This window comes from Chrysemys picta, chromosome 4 (genome assembly GCF_011386835.1).
Source record: "Chrysemys picta bellii isolate R12L10 chromosome 4, ASM1138683v2, whole genome shotgun sequence".
In the NCBI taxonomy this organism is placed as follows: domain Eukaryota; kingdom Metazoa; phylum Chordata; order Testudines; family Emydidae; genus Chrysemys; species Chrysemys picta.
The window spans coordinates 8,366,228-8,388,930 of NC_088794.1; the positions used below are offsets into that span (position 1 = coordinate 8,366,228).

At 46.8% G+C, this 22,703-nt stretch overlaps 1 protein-coding gene across 7 annotated transcripts; it reads left to right on the forward strand.

Moving 5' to 3' along the window:
• Positions 1-9,135: 9,135 nt before the first annotated feature.
• Positions 9,136-21,527, forward strand: LOC101933065 (zinc finger protein 436-like). Of its 7 annotated transcripts, none has more exons than XM_065594309.1 (7): positions 9,140-9,402; positions 12,492-12,637; positions 15,765-15,906; positions 16,120-16,211; positions 16,479-16,605; positions 16,831-16,944; positions 17,311-21,527. In XM_065594309.1, exons 3-7 carry the CDS (start codon positions 15,804-15,806, stop codon positions 18,837-18,839), a joined length of 1,965 nt encoding a protein of 654 aa, XP_065450381.1. In that variant the 5' UTR covers positions 9,140-9,402; positions 12,492-12,637; positions 15,765-15,803; the 3' UTR covers positions 18,840-21,527. The 7 variants fall into 7 exon arrangements, with proteins under 7 accessions (XP_065450384.1, XP_065450383.1, XP_065450381.1 ...); XM_065594307.1 differs by lacking the exon at positions 12,492-12,637 and adding an exon at positions 12,869-12,972; XM_065594308.1 differs by lacking the exon at positions 12,492-12,637 and adding an exon at positions 12,922-12,972.
• Positions 21,528-22,703: the final 1,176 nt, after the last annotated feature.

A 22,703-nucleotide genomic window follows, 5' to 3' on the forward strand; every position in this document is an offset into this window, starting at 1 on the left:
TATGGATGCAATACATGGATTGCATTCTCATGTGAGCCCTGAATATGACTTCCTGACTGGCTGTGCCAGTGTGACGATTCCATCCAGCCCCTGAACACACTACAGAACAAAATGGCATCCTCCACACATTGCGAAGACACGGGTATTTAACATGGCACTCTACAAATGGATTAAAACCTGGTGAATTGAGATGTCTCAATCTGTAACTGTAAACAGGGAATCCTCATTGAGCAGGTGTGTTTCTAGTGGGGTCCTGCAGAGATCCATTCTTGATCTGCTGCTATGTAACATTTTTATCAGTGACCCGGAAAAAAAACAGAAAATGATCACTGATAAAATTTGCAGATGACACATAAATTGGGGGAGTGGTAAATAATGAGGAGGACAGGTCACGGATTCACAGTGAACTGGATCACTTTGCAAGCTGGGCAAAAGAAAACAATACGCATTTTAATGTGGCTAAACGTAAATATATACATGTATGAATATAGGCTATACTTAAAGGATGGGGGTTTCTATCCTGGGAACGTGGGACTCTGAAAAAAAAACGTGGGGTGTGGTGGATAATCAGCTGAATATGAGCTCCCAGTGCAATGCTGTCTCCAAAAAAGCTCATGCAATCCTGAGATGCATAAACAGGAATCTCGAGTAGGAGTAGAAAGGTTATTTTATCTCTGTATTTGGTACTGAGGCAACTGTATTTTTGTTAAACATTTCTCAGGGTTTATCTACTCTGGAAGTTGTACTGGTATAATTTTGCAAGTACGGTTATAATGGCATAACTTCCTGTGAATAAGTTTGTCAACCTGGAGAGTTACAGAGGCATAATTACACTGGTATATTTTATGCCAGTTAAATTCCACGTGTAGGCAAGCTCTTAGCGAGAGCAGTTTTCAAGGTAACAGGTGAACAGGAGTAAGTCAGCCTTACCCCACCCTCACAACAGCTTTCTACCATGCACTAACTGGCTATAGCATTATTGGCTAAAGATACAGCTCACTTTCAAAGGCATATGGTTAATAATGGGATGCCAACAAGTGCATCTTCACCTGGATCTTCCATCCCTAGCAGTTCAGTCTATTCCAAGTGGGTAGGCACACCGTGATTTTTCTCCTGTAAGGCAAGTACCCCAACTGGGCCAGTGTAACTGGTAATGCAAGTGCTACTCCCTCCCTGAGCTGTGCATCCCATAGTCCATTGAAGGTGTCTGGAAAAAGTACTCATAATCCTTGGTGCAGGGACCTGCTACTTATCCTGTATGGAATAGTTGCCTGAAAGGTTTCACAATTTACTCCTAAAACACACAGTTGGGCAGAGTGCTGGGTATGACCTGGAAAACAGAAAATGCCCTGTTAAACTTACAACCAATTAAGCCTGAGTGTGATTGGTTAGCTTATGAGACAAAGTCCCCTAAGGCTTTGCAGGTATGCAAAATGTATAAAGGATATGTGTGACCGATTGCTATGCTTGCTGGTGAAATAAGGAATGGAGAGGTACTGAGACTGGTCTGTTTGCAGATGTTTTAACCATTAATTGCAAGTCCTAAATGTTTTGCTGTGTAAGGGAGATGAGTGGTATGAACAAGGAAGTAACTAGGTTGAAAACAACTGGAGTATATGTGACGGTATAAACAAATTGGAACAGACACAGGTATTGACACTTAGATAGGTCAGAAAAGATTTTACGGCTTGCCTTGGGACAAGAGTCCCATGATGCTTTGCAGTTAACAAAGCTATCTAGCAAGGAATGGAATTTTACAATGCAGTAACTGATGACATATTTTATATAAGATATATTTTTGCAATGTACTAACCACAACATATTTGCAAGATATGTAATGAATAAAAATGTCCAAAAAAGGCCATAAACCATGATTAACTACTTGGTGTTGAAACACTTGGAAAATTACAAGGAAGAGGGAACTGAGGAAAGAGCCTTAAGGGCAGGTTTACACAACGGGGCTAAGTCGACCTAAGTTATGCAGGTGACGTACCTTCGGTGAACTTATTGTGTCTACACCGCACTCTGTTAACGGAAGAAACTCTCCCATCGACTTATCTTATACTTCTTGTTCCACTGAAGTACCAGAGTCGACGAGAGAGCAATCGGGGGTTAATTTAGCGGGTCTTCACTAGACCCGCTAAATTGACCCCCGGAGGATCGATCGTGCATGTTGATCCCCCGGTAAGTGGAGACAAGCTCTAAGATATGGGAAAGTATGCACTAGGAGGAGGCAATAAATAAGGGTTGGAATGTTGAACTAAGAGGAGTTACCAGGGTATAACTACAACAAGAAATCATAAGAAAGTAAGACCATTGGCAGACAGGATCCAGACTGTCTGAAACTACAGAGAAGGCCATCTACAGTTGTGAGTAATTGTATGTGCTGTCTTGACTGTTTAATAAATTCATTCAAAGCTGACTTGTTAACCAAATCTAAATTTAAGAGAAGGCTATTCATTAAATATATAATCACAATTAAAATTCCTATCCATTATTAGTCATTTATTAATTATTGGTTGATTATCAACACAAGAAATATGTAAACTACAGTCACCGAAAGACTGTTCTCTACACTGGTAATGTCTGACCTTTCTGTATTATGCTGTTTTATTGCTAATCAATAAAGTGATTGAGCCGAGGTATCTGAGGTCTCATTAACTGATGACAAACTTAACCAGCAACCATCTCAAACCACTTACAAGATCACATTTCTAGCTGTAATGGGAATGGGGCCTAATAGTGACTGGATTTCATAAGGATGGAGGACAGTGTCCCAGAAGTGTGAGGCATTAAGGGGAAGTGACTACAGATCAAAGAAGATCTTTTCATTTCTCAATAGACTGATTTAACAAAAGTAGCACTACTTTACACTGTTAACTCTGTGTGCTATTAATTAAACATGAATGCCCCAGTGAGGGTGGGTGTGCCTATTATGAAACAGTGAGTTTGTGTATTTCTTTGGTTGTGCTGGGGACTGTTTGTGACACGGTAGGTCACAACCAAAACACCCCCATGGCTCCTAGTACTAAGGAACACATTGCTTTTTCTCTGGAAGGTTGTGGGGGTAAATCCCTTGTTCCTGAAGAATTTCTAAGGGGATCCATTTTTGCTCAGCTGCCTGCTCCCTCCCTCTCACTGGGAAGAGCTGGGATCTGAGCCCCCGCTTCTTTTACCCGTCTGCAAAATCAATTCTTTCTTCTTTCATCAACTGCCATGGCGTTGTTCAGTCTCAATAGCCACATCAGAGCAGACCAGTCGTTCAGCTAGTCCTGTGTCTGACAGCGGCCAGCACTACACACTTGGTTGGAATGTGCAGGAAACCCCGTAGTGGACAATTAGGGGGAAATCTGTCCCTAGCAAAAGTTTCTGCCTAATCCTGTCAACCAGTTGTTGGTTTGTGCCCTGAAACAGATTCCTCATCTATACATTATATATTAGTTCAGCTAGTGTAACTCTGGAGGTTCTCATTATATCTGTTTCTATCTGATCCTTTTTCAAAATTCCATGAGTTCCAAGTCTCAGTGCGATCTAGTGGAAATGATTTCCATATGTTTATATATCTATATTTGAGATAATCTGATCTCCTGTATATCACAGGCTATTACATTTCACCCAGCTACCCAATAACCTCTGTTTGCCTAAAGAACACCTAGAACGGCATCCAGCCTTGATCTGAAGACCTCAAGAGAAAGAGAATCCACCACTTACCTCGGAAGTTTGTTCCAGTGGTTAATCACCCTCACCTTTAAAACTTGGGAATTTATTCCTAATTCAAATTTGTTTTGCTTCATTTTGCAGTCATTGGCAGTGGCTCTTCCTCCATTCCATTAAACAGCCCTTTAGGACCCAGCATTTTCTCCCCTTAAAGACATTTAAATTGTAATCAAATCACCTGACCTCTGAATCTTTTTGAGAAGCTGAACCCATTGAGCTCTCTAAGTGTCTCACTGTGAGGTATTTTGTCAAGCCCTGTGATCATTTTGTGGCTCCTCTCTGTACCCTCTCTCCAGTGTTTCAATATGATTTGTAAAATGTGACTACAAGAACTGTACACAGTATTATAGTATCAGTCTCACCAATAAAAAGCAACAGAGGGTCCTGTGGCACCTTTGAGACTAACAGAAGTATTAGGAGCATAAGCTTTCGTGGGTAAGAACCTCACTTCTTAACACGGCTACCCCTCTGATACTTAGTCTCACCAATGTGATACACAAGAGTAAAATCACTTTCGCCCTACTTATTACTCCTCTGATTACACATCCAAACATCACATTAGCCCTTTTCGCCACAGGATCACAGGGGGAGCTCATGTTCAGATGTCTGTCAACTGTGACCCCTAAATCCTTTTCCGAGTCACTGCTTTCTAGGATACAGTGGCCCATTCTGCAGCCAAGGCCAGCATTCTTAGTTCTTAGGTGGATGACCTTGTTTTAGACCTGCAATAGAGGTCTCCCTACGGGATGGGGAGCAAGTAGACACTGGATGCAGTGTTGGTATATAATACTCTAAATGCTCTTTATTGATTACAAAACAAACTTTTCTCACTCTACATTCATACCCCAAACATACTATACCAGAGTCCAAAGGTCAGAATAGTCCCAATGGTCAGTTGAGGTTCTTTCCATCAGGAGAAGATCCTAAGATGCTGGGAGCCGGCAAAAACCACATCTATATCCACCCGGGGCTCTGGATCAATAAACGATTCTGATTTACAGAAAGCATAGGCAACCATTTATAGTGCATTCTGTTGCATCGGTTCTTTGCCTTTGTTTACTAGGCCTTCTACCCACACAATTCCAAAGAGACAATCCTGGGCAGGCCACCATGATCCAAGGCGTGTCATTTCCTCCAATTCTTATACAATTTTATATCAGTCCAGCTGGTGGTGTTTCCTTTTCTGATGATTTTCTGTATTTTTCTCAGAACATAAGATTGTTTTTTTCACAAATAGTTCTAATAGTCCTTGACCTTAAGTTCTTGCTTCAGTTGCCAACTTTCAACGCACGTATTCATGTCAAGCACGCGTCATTCATACCAGGCCTCAATGACCTATAACATAGTACATGGTATATGAATCACAATGTGTGTGTGTGTGTGTACATATATATATCCCAACACTTGTATTTGGCTGTATTGTTTGTTTGGTTTTCCTTGAATGGTTATTACCTGGCAATAAATAACTTTTATGGTTAAGCTGGTTGCTTCCCTCCCTCTCTCTCTCTCTTTTGTGTTTTTGGCTTCCCCATTTGCTCTGCAGCAACGCTCCTCTTACCTAAGCTAAAGATCCCTGCAGCGCCCAAAAATCCTGTGGGGTTTTCTCATCAAGTGGGTTACTACCAGAACAATTGTAACGGGAAAGTGGGGATAGGGACATGCTGAACCTGTGGCATAGGAGTGCGGCAACTTGGAAGTGCTGCTCGACCCTGCCTACTCAGGCGTGCTCTATTCCGGTGCCGTGCTCGTGGCATATGAGGGTGGCAGCTTGGAAGTGCTGCTCGACCCAGCCTGCTGAGTCCAGGGACATATAAGGGGTACGCTTGAGAGTGCTGATTGATCTGGTCCACTCAGATACGCTCTGTTAATGTGTGTGTTCATCTGATTCTGGGGCTGGAGGAACCCAGCCCTGGGGAACTTCGGTCCTGTAGGATAGCTCCATTGTGAGGGGACTTTTAGAAGGGAGAAGTAGAGCTCCATATAAGAACACAAGTGACACAAGCAGTACATTGATAGAATTACAGAACCCCTCCCCCCCAAAGAGTAACCCTAATAAATGAGCGTACCCCAAAGTAATGGGTAAATCTGGTAACACTGTTGTTCTTCGAGGTGTGTTGCATGTGTCTATTCCGTGATCCACCCTCCTGCCCTCTACATTGTAGTTTTCTGGAAAGAAGGAACGGAGGAGGTGAGGGGATGGCTGGGTGCCTTAATGACAGGTACTGCTGAAGGGAAAATTTTCAGCAACTGTGCCTGGGGTGCACACACACCTAGGTGGAATGGACATGTGCAACACATCTCAAAGAACAACCTTTACAGAAGGTTTGTAAACACTTTCGTAAAAATTAAAGCAGAGATTCTCACATGATCACCTGATTCCATGTGCAAGGCTTTAAGAAAAGCACCAAATATTGCAAGAAGCGATAAAATGGCTGGATATGGAAACAATGCACTCGCCTCAAGACACAGCAACTTCCTCAGGGATTCTAGCTTCCTACACACGATATCTTCCAGCTCTGCACTGCAAAGTGCAAACCAAATCCAATATGTAGACCAGGGGTCAGCAGGTTTCGCGTGCCAGTAATACATTTTGATGTTTTTAGAAGGTCTCTTTCCATAAGTCTATAATATATAACTAAACTATTGCTGTATGTAAAGTAAATAAGGTTTTTAAAATGTTTAAGAAGCTTCATGTAAAATTAGATTAAAATGCAGAGCCCCCCGCACCTGTGGCCAGGACCTGGGCAGTGTGAGTGCCACTGAAAATCAGCTCGCGTGCCACCTTTGGCGCGCGTGTCATAGATTGCCTACCCGTGATGTAGACTGTAAACTCTTTGGGGGCAAGGACCTTGTCTCCTTATTTGAGGAGTGTCCTATGGAGACCAGGAATTTCTCTCCTTTCTAGGTGAATAAGCACACTCTGTGGCCTCTGTAAAAATAGGAGATGAGAGTTTTCTTTTAATCAAAGCTGAGATTCTGCTGTAATCACATGACTCCTGGAACTGGGGCACTTAAGTAGAGACGTATAGTGTCTATCCCTTATTTAGATGCCTGCCAAAATCATTAATGTATGCCAAGTTGCCTCATGCCCTTCCAGACTGAAAAGTGGATAAACCTAAACCTCTGAAAACCAGGGAATACAAAGTGAATGCCAAACATGCCAAGCCCCTACCACTGTTGTTAAAACAAAACCAAAATTGATGTGTCCATGACTAAATACAAGGCTTCAGAGGGAAGACCAACCCAGAAACCCGCGTGGATGGCAGACTACCTGGATTCCTAGGAGTTTCAGCAGTAATATTTTGGTTGCTGTTTTCAAACTCTTATTAAACGGAAGTGGGGAATGTTGTAATGATCTGTGCAGATAGCACCTCCACCAACAGCTGGTTCATCTTTATCTTAGTGTGAAGTTGTCTTGTTTTCATAATGTGTGTTGTCCTGGTTGGGAAGGGCAGGGTTAAGGGTGGGCAGGCCACTCGTCCTGTAAAAACTGGATGGTCCACTTTTTGAGAAGTTTGTCCTCTTTTCAGTACTGGGACAAAACCAGACATGGTTTTGTCTGGTATTGGATGAGGGACAATGTTCTGCCCCCTCTGACTCTTAAAAAATGGCACGTCAGTGGGGACAGGGCATTCTTAAAAATAGTGTCCCCCATGCGGCACGACTTTGCACTCACCATGAGTAGAGGTCACACCAGTAGGGGCAGGGTGGGCATGCTCTTAAAGATGATGTCCCCCATGTGGTGGGATCTCACACTCATGTTGTCCCCCCAGTTTCTGGAAGTATCAGAGTGTTTTCTGTAGGGTTGCCACCTTTCTAATTGCTGCTAGCTCGACCCCTGAAGCCCTGCCCCTGCCTCACGTCTTCCCCCAAAGCCCCACCCCTTCTTCACCTCTTCCACTAGGCTCCACCTCTTCTCTCCCTCTTCACTCAGGCCCTGCTCCCTTGTCTGCCTCTTGCCCCCCAAGGCCCCACCCCTGTTGCTCTTCTTCCCCCCCGCCCTTGCTAGCTGAATTGTCTCCACCTCCCCTCCCCCCACCAGCTGGGCTCCCTCTGCTCTGGGCTGGGATGGCAGCTGCTGCAGCCTGACAAGGAGCCTGCCTGCAGGTAGGAGGTGACCCGGGCTGGCCCGGGTTAATGACCCGGCACTTGACCCCGCCTCGGGGTCATCGGACTTTGTACTGACCAGACACTGCCACGTCCCCATTTTGACCAGACTTTCCAGTCAAAAAGCTGCCACCTGGCAACCCTAAACAGTACCTGGACACAGAAACCAAAAACCGGACAGCCCAGGTAAAACCCAGACAGGTGGCAACGCTCGTCCTCTGGAACACGTGAGCTTAGTTCAAGGTCAGAGGAAACCTGTCTTGCCTGTGTGTGTATCGGAGTTGGTAGTTGCAGTGAACTAATAAATGCTGTGATTTCTCTGGCTTACCTATTACAGTATCTCTGGTGAATTAGAAGAAACAACCACAGAGGTGGTCAAATAAACCCATGAGCGGCGAGTTCTATGGGCCTGTGGTGTCCGTGCTCCAGCAAATTCAGGGCCTGGGGGACCGGCTCCACCAATGTTTGGGGTTGGGTCTCTCCCCGCCTGCTGCCCCCATGCACTGCCACGGAGCGTCCCTGCCTGTGTCCTGGGCAGCGGGCGGCTGCTCTGCTCCTGCTGCTCTGCTCCCTTGCCGGCCGGCCGCTGCCGGCTACAAAAGGGAGCGGCACTGGCAGCAGGATGAGGCGGCGGCACACACGTGATGGCAGCCCCCTCCCCTGGCACCCACCACGGGGGAGGTGAGGCGAGGGGGCTTCCTGGACCCGAGGTGCCCAGCCCCTAGGAGCATGTGCAGTGACAGTGCCGAGTGAGTGTACACCCCAAACTCCTCATCTCCAGCCCTACCCCAGAGCCCTCACCCCCCGCCCCAACCCTCTGCCCAGGGCCGGCTCCAGGCACCAGCGCAGCAAGGAGGCCAAGGGAAAGGGGCGGCACGTCCCTCAGTCCCCCGTGGAGGGCAGGAACTGCCGCCGAATTACCGCCGAAAAATGAAGCAGCGGTGGTAGAAGTGCTGATTGCGGCTTCCCGCCCCCGGCCCTGCCTCTGCCCCAGCCCTGAGCTCCCCTCCAGCACCCTGAAACCCTCATCCCCAGCCCCACCCTACAGCCCTCACCCCTGCACCCCAATCCTCTGCCTTAGCCCTGAGCCCCTCCCACACCCCAAACCCCTAATCCCCAGCCCTTATCCCCCCACACCCCAACCCTCTGCCCTATCCTCTCCGACACCCCAAATCCCTCATCCCCAGCCAGAGCCCTCACCCCCCCGCACACCCTAATTCCCAGCCCTGAGCCCCTCCCACACCCCTCAGCCCCACCCCATGCATTTTGTTATATGCACCAACATGCAGGGGGCGGGACTTGGACCCGTTCTGGGCACCACCGGAAACGATCCAAACCTGCGGCCCCTGAATAAGCCCCACCCCTAATCACCCCCGGGCGATCCCCGCGGGCGGGGGGCCCGGGCCATGGGCTGGGGGGAAGTCAACGGGGGCGGAACTTCCTGGTCTCCGCGGCGCCTGTTTCCTCGTGGGGGAAACTCCCGGCGCCCGGGCCGCGCTGCGGGCGAGACCCCCCGATCCCTGCCGGGAATAGCCCCGGGAGCTCGCGGCCTTGTCCCCCGCGTGGGCGGCAGCGGCGGTGAGTCCGGGGCCCGGAGGCGGAGCGGGCAGGGAGGGGAAAGCGGCCCCTGCCGCGGCGGGAGCGAGTGGTGCCCGCGGCAAGGGATCGGAGCCTGAGCCCAGCCCCGCTCCCGGGGAGAGGGGGGTGTGTGTGTGGGGGGTCTATGCAGCCGAGCCTTTCAGGGGCCTCTCCACCCACCCACCTAGCCAGCTCCCGGGGAGGTGTGTGTGTGTGTAACTGAGCCTTACAGGGTCCTCTCTACACAGCCAGCTCCCGGGGAGCCCTGTGTGTGTTTGTCTGTGTGTGTGTAAAAGTAACTGAGCCTTGCAGGGTCCTCTCCACCCAGCCAGTGTCTGGGATGCAAAGAGGGGAGCTCTGTGCAGCCAGTGCCCAGGAGGGGCCCCTGCAACCCAGCCAGCAACTGTCCTGAGATACAACACTTTTAAAAAAGCCTTGGTAATCCCCAAAGGCCTTGTGCACACACACAAGGTGTCTTGCTTTAACAATACCGGTGTATTTAACAGGGCCGGCTCTGGCTTTTTTGCCGCCCTAGGCAAAAAAGCCACCTCCCGCGCGGCAGGGGAGGGTGCTGAGCCCGGCCGCGGGCCCGCAATCCCCGACTGGGCCGAAGCGCTGGGAGCAGGGCGGAGAGCCCGGCCAGAGCGCCGCGGGGAGGGCGGCGAGCCCAGTCGCAGCCCCGCTCTCTGGCCAGAGCGCCCCACCGCGCCGCCCCCCTCCAGGTGCCGCCCCAAGCACATGCTTGGTGGGCTGGTGCCTGGAGCCGGCCCTGGTATTTAAAGCATACAGGGCCACCCCATGCCAGCCCTGCAGGTGGCTATAATTATTTTGTTCCAAAGGTGTTTATATAGGAAAGGGAGAGAAGCTGCACTGATATACGGCCTCTCTGTCCCGCTCTGACTGTACCCCTATGACGAGATCACTAGATTGGTAAGAAATCTCACCCCCAACCCCAATACTTCGACAGGTACAATATCTGATGTTCCGCACAATCATTATAAACTGTAAATCCATCACAGCACGAAAAATGAAAAGCTCCGATTCAGTTCTCCTAAATTCAAGTTACGCTTTCTTAAAAAGCCCGGATAACGATATCCAGCCGTAACATGAGAAAGGGAAGGAAGAAGTTGATCCATTGAGGCCATAAGGAACATTAACCTCACACCACTAATTTGTATTTCTGCTGCTGACCAGGCTGCCCTAATAACTGAAACACTGCGATTGTCTCCACCACAGAACATTGGCCAGTGTAGCTTTGCCCCCAGAGCCTGTGAGTGGAGACACCGCGTACGCCAACAGGAGGTGGTTTTCTGCCAGCATGGCTGCCCCACCTCCTCAAATGACCTTAGCTTCACCAATGTTCCTCAAATGGGGCCACCAGGGTCTTTTCTTGGGGTGACAGCCTCCTGGGCAGTGATTGGGGTTGGGGAACGGAGCAGTGACCCCACCCCAAGGCCCCCCCAGCAGGGGTTGGACCCTGCCCCCTTCTGGAGCCAGAAATGGCAGAGGAGCAGGCAACTGGTGTGAGTTCCCCACCTTCCTAGGGGTGGTGGGGCTCGAGCTGCCAACTTCAACCCTGCGGTGACAGGCGGCCGGCTCCAAACGTGGGGCTTTGGGCTCCAGCCGCATGGTGGCAGGCTCCGTCAACTGGTCCTGGGCTCACCGCTCCCCCCATCGTCTCTGGTCCCCACTGTCTCCTCTGGCCCTGGGCTTGGGTCACGTGGCAGCGGGCTCCATCCCCCAGGCTCTGGCTGTGGGGCTTCAGGATCTAGCCCCAGCCACGCAGCAGCCGGTGCCAGCCCTGAGATCACCCCCCCTTCCCCCACCTGTCGCCCCTAGTCCCCTGCTGCCTCTTCCAACCCTGGGCTCTGGCTGCGTGGCGGCGGGCTCCGTTCCTGGTGCCGGCCTCAGGCTCTGGCCGCGGAGCTCCAAGATCTGGCTGTGGGGTTTTGGGCTCTGGCCCCAGGCTCACCCCAACGATTGTCACTGTGTCCTCCAGCCCCGGCCTCTGGCCATGCAGCGGCAGGCTCTGTTCCCTGGGCTCCAGCTGTGGGGCCTTGGAGTCTAGCCATGGGACTTTGGGCTCCATCCCCAGGCTCACCACCCCCTGCCCATCACCCCGGCCCCTACAGCCTCCTCTATCCCCAAGCTCTGGCTGCACGACAGCGGGCTCCATCCTCTGGCTGTGGAACCCCAGAATCCAGCCATGGGGCTTTGGGCTCTGACCCTGCGCTCATCCCCCACCATCACCCCTGGATCCTGCTGCATCCTCCGGCCCTGGTCCCTAGCCGCTTGGCAGCAGGCTCCGGTCCCCAGCCACAGGGCTTTGGACATTGGCACCGGGCTCAACCCCACCCATTGCCACTAGTCCCTGCTGCTTCCCCTGGCCCCTCACCCACTCCCCATCCTCCCTGGCTGCCGCCACCTCCCTGCACACCTCCCCATCCAGGTCTTAATTTGTCCCACAGCTTGCTGGGGTTGAGTAAATCTGCTTTGAAATGTTTGTTACTAGCGCTTTTCACTGCCTCCCAGCTAGCTAGCAAGTCTGCGTCTGTGAAAAGTGATATTAACAACCATACAAATAACACTTGTCACAGGAGCAGACTTACTAGCTAGCAAGTCTTAAAAACAGACCACTAAAAAAGCAAAAGAAACAACAACAACAAAAGACCAGAAGAACATGCAAAGCACCTTCGTTTTGTTGCTATTCTGTTTCGGTCCAGTAAAGAATAGCGACAGCTGTACAATATTTTTATAATTGAGTTTGCAAATTTAAAAAAAAATCATCATAAATAAATGACAATGATTTGGACATGTGTATGTGCACAATTCTTTGATTTTCCTAAAGTCAATTAAGTATTTTAGGAAAAATTGTCAGAGTGGCTGCCAGTAAGGGATGATCATTAGAGCAGATATTTCCTGTTGGGGAATCAACAGGGAAGAATGATAGTGGGGTAAGAAGGATACACTGGGAGAGATTATCTTAAAGAATCGTTAGTCCTCCCAGCTGTAAATAACCGTGTTTTCACACATAAATCAGGTAAACTGAGAATATATAGAAATGACATCACAACATATGTCTCTGGCAGAATATTCCTGGCAACGAGGTTCCTTTTTTCTGAAACCCTATCTAATCAAATTGATATGGAAACTTAATTGGGAGAATGAAGACTGCACTTCCCTTCCAGATGCAGGACAGACACACATTCAGCAATTAGACTGACAAGAAAGGGGGGTAATGTAGCTATTTCTTTCTGTATAGTGCTGTACTAATCTCTGATTAACAATCTGAGATTAAATAATTCCAATTGAGCCTGTTATTTTGACAATCTTGAGTCATTAATTCAGACATGCAACAGCTTTAAGCTCAAAGCTTCCTATGAAAGCCTGTGAAGAAATAATTTCTTTGGTGCAATTGGTTGAAAACCAGCTGTAGTTGACAAGCAGTGGGTCCATTGTTTAACAGGTGTTTTCTGAGTTACAGAAGATTTTTACCCTACTAGAATCTCTGTTCTCCAGTCTCTAGAAACCACCAAGAAGAAAGTCCATCAACTCAGAGACTCGGAAGCGGTAAGAGAACCGCGAGAGTCCATGGCTGGACCCTGAAAGAGAGAAAGCTGTACATGCTTATTTCCTTTTAGTTGCCATTCTGCCTCATGATATTTACATCCAAACTTGCATTTCACACAGCTGTGCCTAGCAGAATGGGGTTGTGGTCCATGAGTAAACCTCCGAGGCACTGTGGTAATAAATACTACATGATATGTACACCTGTTGTAATAACTGGGGCCGGACGGGCCTACCCCGACTGTGGGGAAAAATGGCTAAAATGTTATAAAATGTTCCAGGCACCTATAACAAATGCTAATGGGAAACGGTTCAAAAGGGAGACAAACAGATTGGGTTACTCCCAACAAACAGGCCTGCTGGTCTAAGTCAAAGAGTGTGTCAAGATCATGTCTGGTAAACAAGAGGAATGTGGGATCAGAAATCAGTGGGGGAAGCTTTTCCACCCAGCCAGTTTTAAGTTTGTTTTAGCTACAAATGAAGTGAGTTGTAAATTCTTAGCTTTGTTAACCTTTGAAAGGTTTAACTATGATTTTGCTAGCATCTAATCAAATGAGATTTGTAAATCCTATAACTCTAGGATTGTGTTACGATCGTGTCTGGTAAACAACAGGAGTCTGTCATCAGACATCAATGGACCAAAATTGGTTAAGGTTAACATACATACTCTGGCAAACTACCAATTGTTATCCAAGTGTGTTTGAGCTTGTTTGGGCTGAGCATGCAAAGCCGTCTGCTAATGTTCTTGTTTAAAAAATCAGAGGGTTTTATCATTTTGTTTGATAGTTATTACTGGTTTTTAAATCTCTTTTTACAAATGCTTTGTTTCTCTTTTGTGTATTTTAAGGTTTGTAGTTACCCTAACTGGTAATAAGTTTGAACCTTCAACGTAAAGGCATTTTTAAGCAAAATGCAAAAGTGATAAAATAAAGTGTTTTAAATTGTTAAGTTGCTAATGCAAACTTCTGCTCGGATAACATTTTTCAGCGGAATGGCAGCTTAATTCAGGGCTGTACATTGACTGTAAATTGAGTTTCAAACCATCCGCAAGGGCTGTTGCAGCCCTCAAGATTTTTTGTGATTGGAAAAACAAAACAAGGTGTTGGTGGTGGATTTTGTTATGTGAAACAGCGCAGTTCTAGTGGTTCGAATTAGACCTCTGGGAGCGGCTAAATTGCCTCAGTGGCCGTGAAATGTTGGTGGGCAAGGCCTGCCGTAGGGTGTACTTTACTACCTTTGGGTGTAGCAAATGGCTCATGGATGCAAAATTGGTTCCAAAGAACATTCACTGGCTGCTTCTTTTTAAAAGGAGGAAATATACGGGGGTAAAAATGACATGAGGACTAAAATTTCTGCTAGTCAGCAAGTTTAACCACTTGTGCATGACATTTTCACCATTTATGTTCATGTGCAGCTTTAAAAAGGCAAGAGGAGTAGGGAAATGGGGGGTGGGGGAGATTTTTTTGATATTTCCCAATCTGGACTTTGAGAAAAAAAATGTGACAAGAGCTAGTGTGTTTCTAAAAATCTGAAGACCGAGACCAACATCAATTTTAAGTTTGTCTTAGGTACAGCTCCAATGAGTTGTAAGTTCTTATCTTTATTAGCATTGGAAAGGTTCAAATGTGATTTTTTTAGCATCTAATCAAAGAAGATTTGAAAATCCGAATTTTGAGATGAGGAATTTGCAAACCTTACAATACAAGCAAGTACTTCTCCCCCCCCCCTCCCCCGTTTCTACAACAGCGGGTTTGCGAGTCAGCATGCGAGACAGAACTGCATTTTCTGTCTTTGCTGTTTTCCTCTCCCTTTTTCTGCGCATTTGTCTTGTTTTGTCTTCACAGAAACGAGATCAGACTTTAACAGAAGCAACAGCTCCAGCCCATTTCATCTAACTTCTTCTCTTCTCTCCCCCCCAGTCCCCCCCTCACACCCAGAAAAGGAATATTGTTACCATCCATAAGAACATCAAAAAGACTGCTTCTCAGGGTTTCCTCCTCCCCTCTCTTGAATACTCTCTACAGCTAAAGGAAAATGGAATAAGGCGTATAGTTGAATTGAAAGCCTTATGTAGTACTGTACATTTCAAATTCCTTAAGGGTCTTGAAAAAGGAACAGTTAAATCTGGATCTGGTACAAGTTCCAACAAAAAGGTTGCCATTAAATAAAATTCTGTAAATTCATACTCCTGAGAAAATTTTAAAACCTTTGAGTAATGCCCCTGAAATGTAGAAGGATTATGTTACAAGGGAAGCTCTTTGGGTTAAAGACTGTCTTTTTGTTCTGTCCTTTTTCAGTGCCTGATACAATGGGGTCTTGCCCCACGATTAAGAGTCCTGAGCTCTAAGGGAAAACAAATAAATAATAATAATGTTCATTAAAAAGCATAAAAAGAGCCAACTACCTGCAGGAGTGCAATTGTGATCTGATATTCCTAGGTGCCAGGATCAGTCAAATAAAAGGTAGAATTGAGGTAACATCACCTGAGTTCAGAAAGGGTTCACTAGGAAGAAAAAATCAGCCCAGGAAGGAAGGTTTGGTTTGGGCAGAAGGCTACAAGGAAGAAATACAAAATTGAGGGATCTCTTCTAGTCATCAAAGGGCAGAACCCAACTGATATTGGTGAAAACTGGAAGATGGAAATGTGGGGGGACACAGAGCCCCTTTCGTGTGTGTGGCAGGCCCATCGGCTTTCAATAACTGTATTGAGTAAAGAATTTGAGAGCCACTTGTCACTGCCCCTCAGATGCTACCTTTGTCCCTCACACAGAGCTAACAATGTCTATGTTTCCCAGGTCCCAGTTTGTGTGATCGGAAGAGAAGGGATTTCTGAGATGATGGAGCCCCCGTCCAGCTCAAGGTCTCGGAGGTTCCACCGCCCAGGACCACAACTGAGCTGTGACCTCAGAGAGAAGCTGCAGTATTCATGGCAACTAGGTAATAAGTTGTGTGTGGAGATGCATGTGATGTTGGGGAGCATAGATAGCACAGCAGGGAGGGGAGTCCCCAAGGCAGCCTGCATGAAATCATTGGGACAGTGTATCTAATGGCATGTGGAGGCTGGGTGAATCCATGTTCCTAGTAGAGTTGTGAGGTCCAGGAGCGTGTGTCTGTGTGGGTCCCTCTAACGGTATCTTTGTAATCCTTTAGATCTTCCTGCGCCCTATTTGTTTGTTCCTTATGATAAGGGGAATGAAGGAGACCAGGAGATGGTGGCCTCACTCTGTAGGTTTGGCTTTATGGTGAGTTGTGAAACGGTGCTTGTTTCAGTGGCCTGAGTTGGGGCTGAGTTCTGGAGGAATGGGGAGCTTTGTGGGCAGGCTGAGTCTGGCATCTCTTTCTGTGTGGAGGAGGTTGGGAGAGTGGGAAATGGGATTCCTTCCCCCCCCTCGCCCCCTAATGCTGCATTGACTGTGATGTCTTTGCCCTTTGCTGCTCAGCTTGTGTCTGAGTGGTGGGATTGTGGCCAGACCAGACAGGTGCTGAGTGGGGGACCCATGTCATTTCAGATGCCAGTGACATTTGAGGAGGTGGCCGTGTTCTTCTCTGAAGATGAATGGACTCTTTTGGATGAAAAGCAGAAGGAACTCTACAGAGATGTCCTGCAGGAGAATTATGAGACTCTCCTCTCGTTGGGTGAGCAGTTGCTATAGTCCCCGTAGTGTAGACATGGCCTAAATCTCCTATAAGAAACACAGCCCATTTCCCACCAGACAGTCTGCTTGCCAAAAGGGGATACTGAAGCCTATATGGATTGTGTCTTTCCCCTTCATTCCAAGATTTTCTTTGCTGTTCTTTGTAGTTAAGTGATCGAGAAATACTTGACATGTTGTGATGCATGTACCTCTTTCCAACGAGCAGGATTTCCGATCACTAAACCAGATGTGCTGTCCCAGATAGAGCGAGGGGAAGAGCCGTGGTTCCCAGATCTCCAGGGCTCCGAGGAAAGGGAAATCCCAAGAGGCACTACGATAGGTGAGGAATGAGTGACACCAACTGAGAAATCATCTGGGCCTGAGGGGAAAAGCTGGGATCCCAGCAAACCCACTGAGTCCTCCCCCTGTTCTGTCCCATCTCATCCGACTCATTGTTGTGCTCTGTCCTCATGGCAGGTCTCACTCCTGGCTTCCACTCGTTCTGCCTGATCCCTGGCAGAAGCCTTTTCCTTAAGGCTCAGATGGGATTTTGAGGCAGAACTGCCCCTCTTTTCCCTTCTGTGGAAAGATTTGGGGGAATTTACTTCCTACCTATCAGGTTCTGTTATCAATGATAAATCCCTTTACTGCCTCCTCCGTCCCCAGCACATGCAGTGAATCCCATCTGGATTCTCTCTCCCAACAGGTACCGGGACAGCAAGTGAAAACGAGGAGAGTCCCCAGCAGGAAGGGGCTGTGGGAGTGAAGATTCACAGGATGTTCTTAGGGAGACCACAGTGCCCTGACGTGGCAGATGCCAGTGAGAGTCATGGCAGGGTGGGATGGCAGAGGGGAGATCCTCCAGGTAGGAGTAAATCCACTCACAAGAGAAGAGGTTTGAGGAAATCCAAGGATGCCAGTGCCCACCCGGTAACCCATATGGGGGAGACACCAAATACTGTCAATGAACTGGGGGGAAGAGTCAGTAACAGTTCGCTCCTTATTCAGCACTGTCAGCAAACGGGTACAGAAAAAAGTGTTTACAAGTGTTATGAGTGTGGCAAAGGCTTCGCTCAACAAGAAAACCTTCAGCTTCATCTGAGAGTTCACCCAGAGGAGCAACCTTATACATGTAATGAATGTGGGGAAAGCTTCAGGCTCAAGACAAGCCTTGTTCTTCATTGTTACACAGTCCACGAGTCAGAGAGACCCCATAAGTGTCCAGATTGTGGCCAGTTCTTTATCCGGAGAGAGAGACTTATTCAGCATCAGAGAATCCATTCAGGAGAGGTATCTAGAGGGTTTAACGATGGGATGGTGAGAGAGAAGGAAGGGCTTGTGAGAGCAGAGCTGGACAGGATGTTGTTGGAAAGACCCCAGAGTCTTGAATGGGGAGAAGCCTGTGGAAGTGAGGGAGCTGCACAAAGGCAACACAGGAGCCCTACAGGGGAGAGCGGCAGCATATCTGTGCAACATAAAAAAGTTTCCAAGAAACTGAACTGCACCATTGGCCACCAGAGCACCAATAGGGGAGCACAACCGAGTACAAGTAGTGACCAGAAAAGCTTCAGTAGCAACTCAGCAGTGCATCAGAAAGTCCGTCCCAAAGAGAGACGTTACAGCTGTGCTGAGTGTGGGAAAAGCTATTACCACAACTCGCACCTCCGATGGCATCAGAAAAAACACACGGGAGAGCAATCCCATGTATGTGCCGACTGTGGAAAGAGCTTTAACTGCAGATCGTCACTCAGCAGACACGAAAGGATCCACAAAGAGGAGAAAAACTACAGCTGCCCTGACTGTGGGAAAAAATTCAGGGAGTACTTGCACCTTGCTTCACATCAGACAATCCACACAGGGGAGAGAGCCTATCAGTGTCCTGACTGTGACAAAAGCTTCAGACTGAAAGGGGTCCTTTGTACTCACCGTAAAACCCACACGGGAGCTAAACCTTTTAAATGCACCGAATGCGGGCAAAGCTTCGGGCGGAAAGAAACCCTACATAAACACATGAGGACCCACACTGGGGAGCGGCCCTATAAATGCACCCAGTGTGAGAAAAGTTTTCGTCAGAAGTTCTCCCTTTCCCAGCATCAGTTAACGCACCGGGAAGGGAGGACTCATGCGTGTACGGAATGTGGGAAAGGCTTCAATCACAAATCAAATCTTGTTCAACACTTGGCAAAACTGCACTTGAAAAAGAAACCCCATGCAGCAAATGTAGCTTCAGATTAAACAGATCTATAATTGCAATGGTAGAAAACTGTGGAGTGGTATTTTTTTTTATTCTGGTGAGACACTTCTCCATCCGTATGTATTCTAAAATACAAGGCTTAAGGAGGATGGGTGGGTAGTATCGCCTTATTTATGATGATGGGAGGGGGACAAAGCTGATGAAGAGAGAAACTGATCTGTCAATGGGTTTTGGGGATGGTTAATGGGAATTTCAAGGCAGTGGAGTTGAATTTTGGAAGCTGAGCAGCGGTGTGCCATCAATGGATGCAATGCATGGATTGCATTCCCATGTGAGCCTTGAATATGACTTCCTGACTGGCTGTGCCAGTGGGACGATTCCACCCGGCCCCTGAATACACAGGGAGGATGCCATTTTGTAGAACAAAATGGCATCCTCCATACATTGCGAAGACACGGGTATTTAACATGGCGCTCCACAGACGGATTAAAACCTGGCGAACCGAGATGTCTCCATCTGTAACTGTAAACAGGGAATCCTCATTGAACAGGTGTGTTTCTAGTGGGGTCCCGCAGAGATCCATTCTTGATCTGCTGCTATGTAACATTTTTATCAGTGACCTGGAAAAAAACCTACATGATCACTGATCAAGTCTGCAGGTGACACTCTAATCTGGGGGGTGGTAAATCAATGAAGAGGACTGGTCACTGATTCACCGTGAACTGGATCACTTTGCAAACTGGGCAAAAGAAAACAGTCTGCATTTTAATGTGGCTAAACGTCTACATCTAGGACAAAACATGTAGGCCATACTTATAGGATGGGGGATTCTATCCTGGGAAGGTGGGACTCTGGAAAAGATTTCGGGTTTGTGGTGGATAATCAGCTGAAGATGAGCTCCCAGTGCATGCTGTCTTCAAAAGAGCTCATGCAGTGCTGAGATGGATAAATGGGAATCTCGAGTAGGATCAGAGAGGTTATTTTACCTCTGTATTTGATACTGAGGCAACTGTATTTTTTTTTTTAACTTATCTACGCCGGAAGTTGTACTGGTATAATTTTGCCAGTACGGTTATAGTGGCATAACTTCCTGTGAATAAGTGTGTCAACATGGGGAGTTACAGAGGTATAATTATACTGGTATATTTTATGCCAGTTTAATTCCACGTGTAGACAAACCCTTAGCAAGAGAAATTTTAAAGGTGACAGATGAACAGGAGTAAGTCAGCCTTGCCCCACCCTCACAACAGCTTTCTGCCATGTACTAACTGGCTATAGTGCTGTTGGCTAAAGATACAGCTCACTTTCAAAGGCATATGGTTAATAATGGGTTGCCAACGAACAAGGAGCTACTAGGTTGTAAACAATTGGGGTATATGTGTCGGGATAAGCAAATTGGAGTAGACCGGTGTTGACACTTTAAGATAGGTCAGGAAAGATTTTACGGCTTGCCTTGGGACAAGAGTCCCATGATACTTTGCAATTAAGAAAAAGCTATCTAGCAAGGAATGGAATTTTACAGTGCAGCAACCGATGACATATTTTGTTATGCAATATATTTTTGCAATGTACTAAGTGCAACATATTTGCAAGATATGTAATGCATAAAAAAGGCCATAAAAAATGAATAACGAGTAGGTTTTGAAACAGTTGAAAAAGTACAAGGAAAAGGGAACTGAAGTAAGAGTCTGAGGGAACTGAAGTAAGGGCATGTATACACTTACCGGGGATTGATGCTGCTGCAGTCGATGCACTGGGCATCGATTTAGTGGGTCTAGTTAAGACCCACTAAATCAACTGCAGATCGCTCTCTCATCAATTCCGGTACTCCACTGGAATGAGAAGTGTAAGGTAAGTTGATGGGAGGGCATCTCCCGTCGATGCAGCGCGGTGTAGACACCACAGTAAATCGACCTAAGCTATATCGACTCCAGCTACGTTATTGGAGTTGTGTAATTTAGGTCGACTTACCACTGTAGTGTAAACAAGGCCTAAGATATGGAGAAGTATACACCAAAAGGAGGAAATTGATAAGGGTTGAAATGTTGAACTAAGGAGAGCTACCAGAGTATAATTACTACAAGAAATCATAAGTAAGACCATTGGCAGACAGGATCCAGACTGTCTGAAACTACAGAGAAGGCCTTCTACAGTTGTGAGTAATTGTATGTGCTGTCTTGACTGTTTAATAAATTCATTCAAAGCTGACTTGTTAACCAAATCTAAATTTAAGAGAAGGCTATTCATTAAATATATAATCACAATTAAAATTCCTATCCATTATTAGCTAGTCATTTATTAATTATTGGTTGATTATCAACACAAGAAATATGTAAACTACAGTCACTGAAAGACTGTTCTCTACACTGGTAATGTCTGACCTTTCTTTATTATGCCGTTTTATTGCTAATCAATAAAGTGATTGAGTCGAGGTATGAGGTCTCATTAACTGATGATAAACTCAACCAGCAACCATCTCAAACCACTTACAAGATCACATTTCTAGCTGTAATGGGAATGGGGCCTAATAGTGACTGGATTTCATAAGGATGGAGGACAGTGTCCCAGAAGTGTGAGGCATTAAGGGGAAGTGACTACAGATCAAAGAAGATCTTTTCATTTCTCAATAGACTGATTTAACAAAAGTAGCACTACTTTACACTGTTAACTCTGTGTGCTATTAATTAAACATGAATGCCCCAGTGAGGGTGGGTGTGCCTATTATGAAACAGTGAGTTTGTGTATTTCTTTGGTTGTGCTGGGGACTGTTGTGACACTGTAGTTCACAACCAAAACACCCCCATGGCTCCTAGTACTAAGGAACACATTGCTTTTTCTCTGGAAGGTTGTGGGGGTAAATCCCTTGTTCCTGAAGAATTTCTAAGGGGATCCATTTTTGCTCAGCTGCCTGCTCCCTCCCTCTCACTGGGAAGAGCTGGGATCTGAGCCCCGCTTCTTTTACCCGTCTGCAAAATCAATTCTTTCTTCTTTCATCAACTGCCATGGCGTTGTTCAGTCTCAATAGCCACATCAGAGCAGACCAGTCGTTCAGCTAGTCCTGTGTCTGACAGCGGCCAACACTACACACTTGGTTGGAACGTGCAGGAAACCCCGTAGTGGACAATTATGGGGAAATCTGTCCCTAGCAAAAGTTTCTGCCTAATCCTGTCAACCAGTTGTTGGTTTGTGCCCTGAAACAGATTCCTCATCTATACATTATATATTAGTTCAGCTAGTGTCACTCTGGAGGTTCTCATTATCTCTGTTTCTATCTGATGCTTTTTCAAAATTCCATGAGTTCCAAGTCTCAGTGCGATCTAGTGGAAATGATTTCCATACGTTTATATATCTCTATATGAGATAATCTGATCTCCTGTATATCACAGGCTATTACATTTCACCCAGCTACCCAATAACCTATGTTTGCCTAAAGAACACCTAAAACGGCATCCAGCCTTGATCTGAAGACAGCAAGAGAAAGAGAATCCACCACTTCCCTCGGAAGTTTGTTCCAGTGGTTAATCACCCTCACCTGTAAAATTTGGGAATTTATTCCTAATTCAAACTTGTTTTGCTTCATTTTGCAGTCATTGGCAGTGGCTCTTCCTCCATTCCATTAAACAGCCCTTTAGGACCCAGCATTTTCTCCCCTTAAAGGCATTTAAATTGTAATCAAATCACCTGACCTCTGAATCTTCTTTTTGAGAAGCTGAACACATTGAGCTCTCTAAGTCTCTCACTGCGAGGTATTTTGTCAAGCCCTGTGATCATTTTGTGGCTCCTTTCTGTACCCTCTCTCCAGTGTTTCAACATGATTTGTAAAATGTGACTACAAGAACTGTACACAGTATTATAGTATCAGTTTCACCAATGTGGTACACAGGAGTAAAATCACTCTCGCCCTA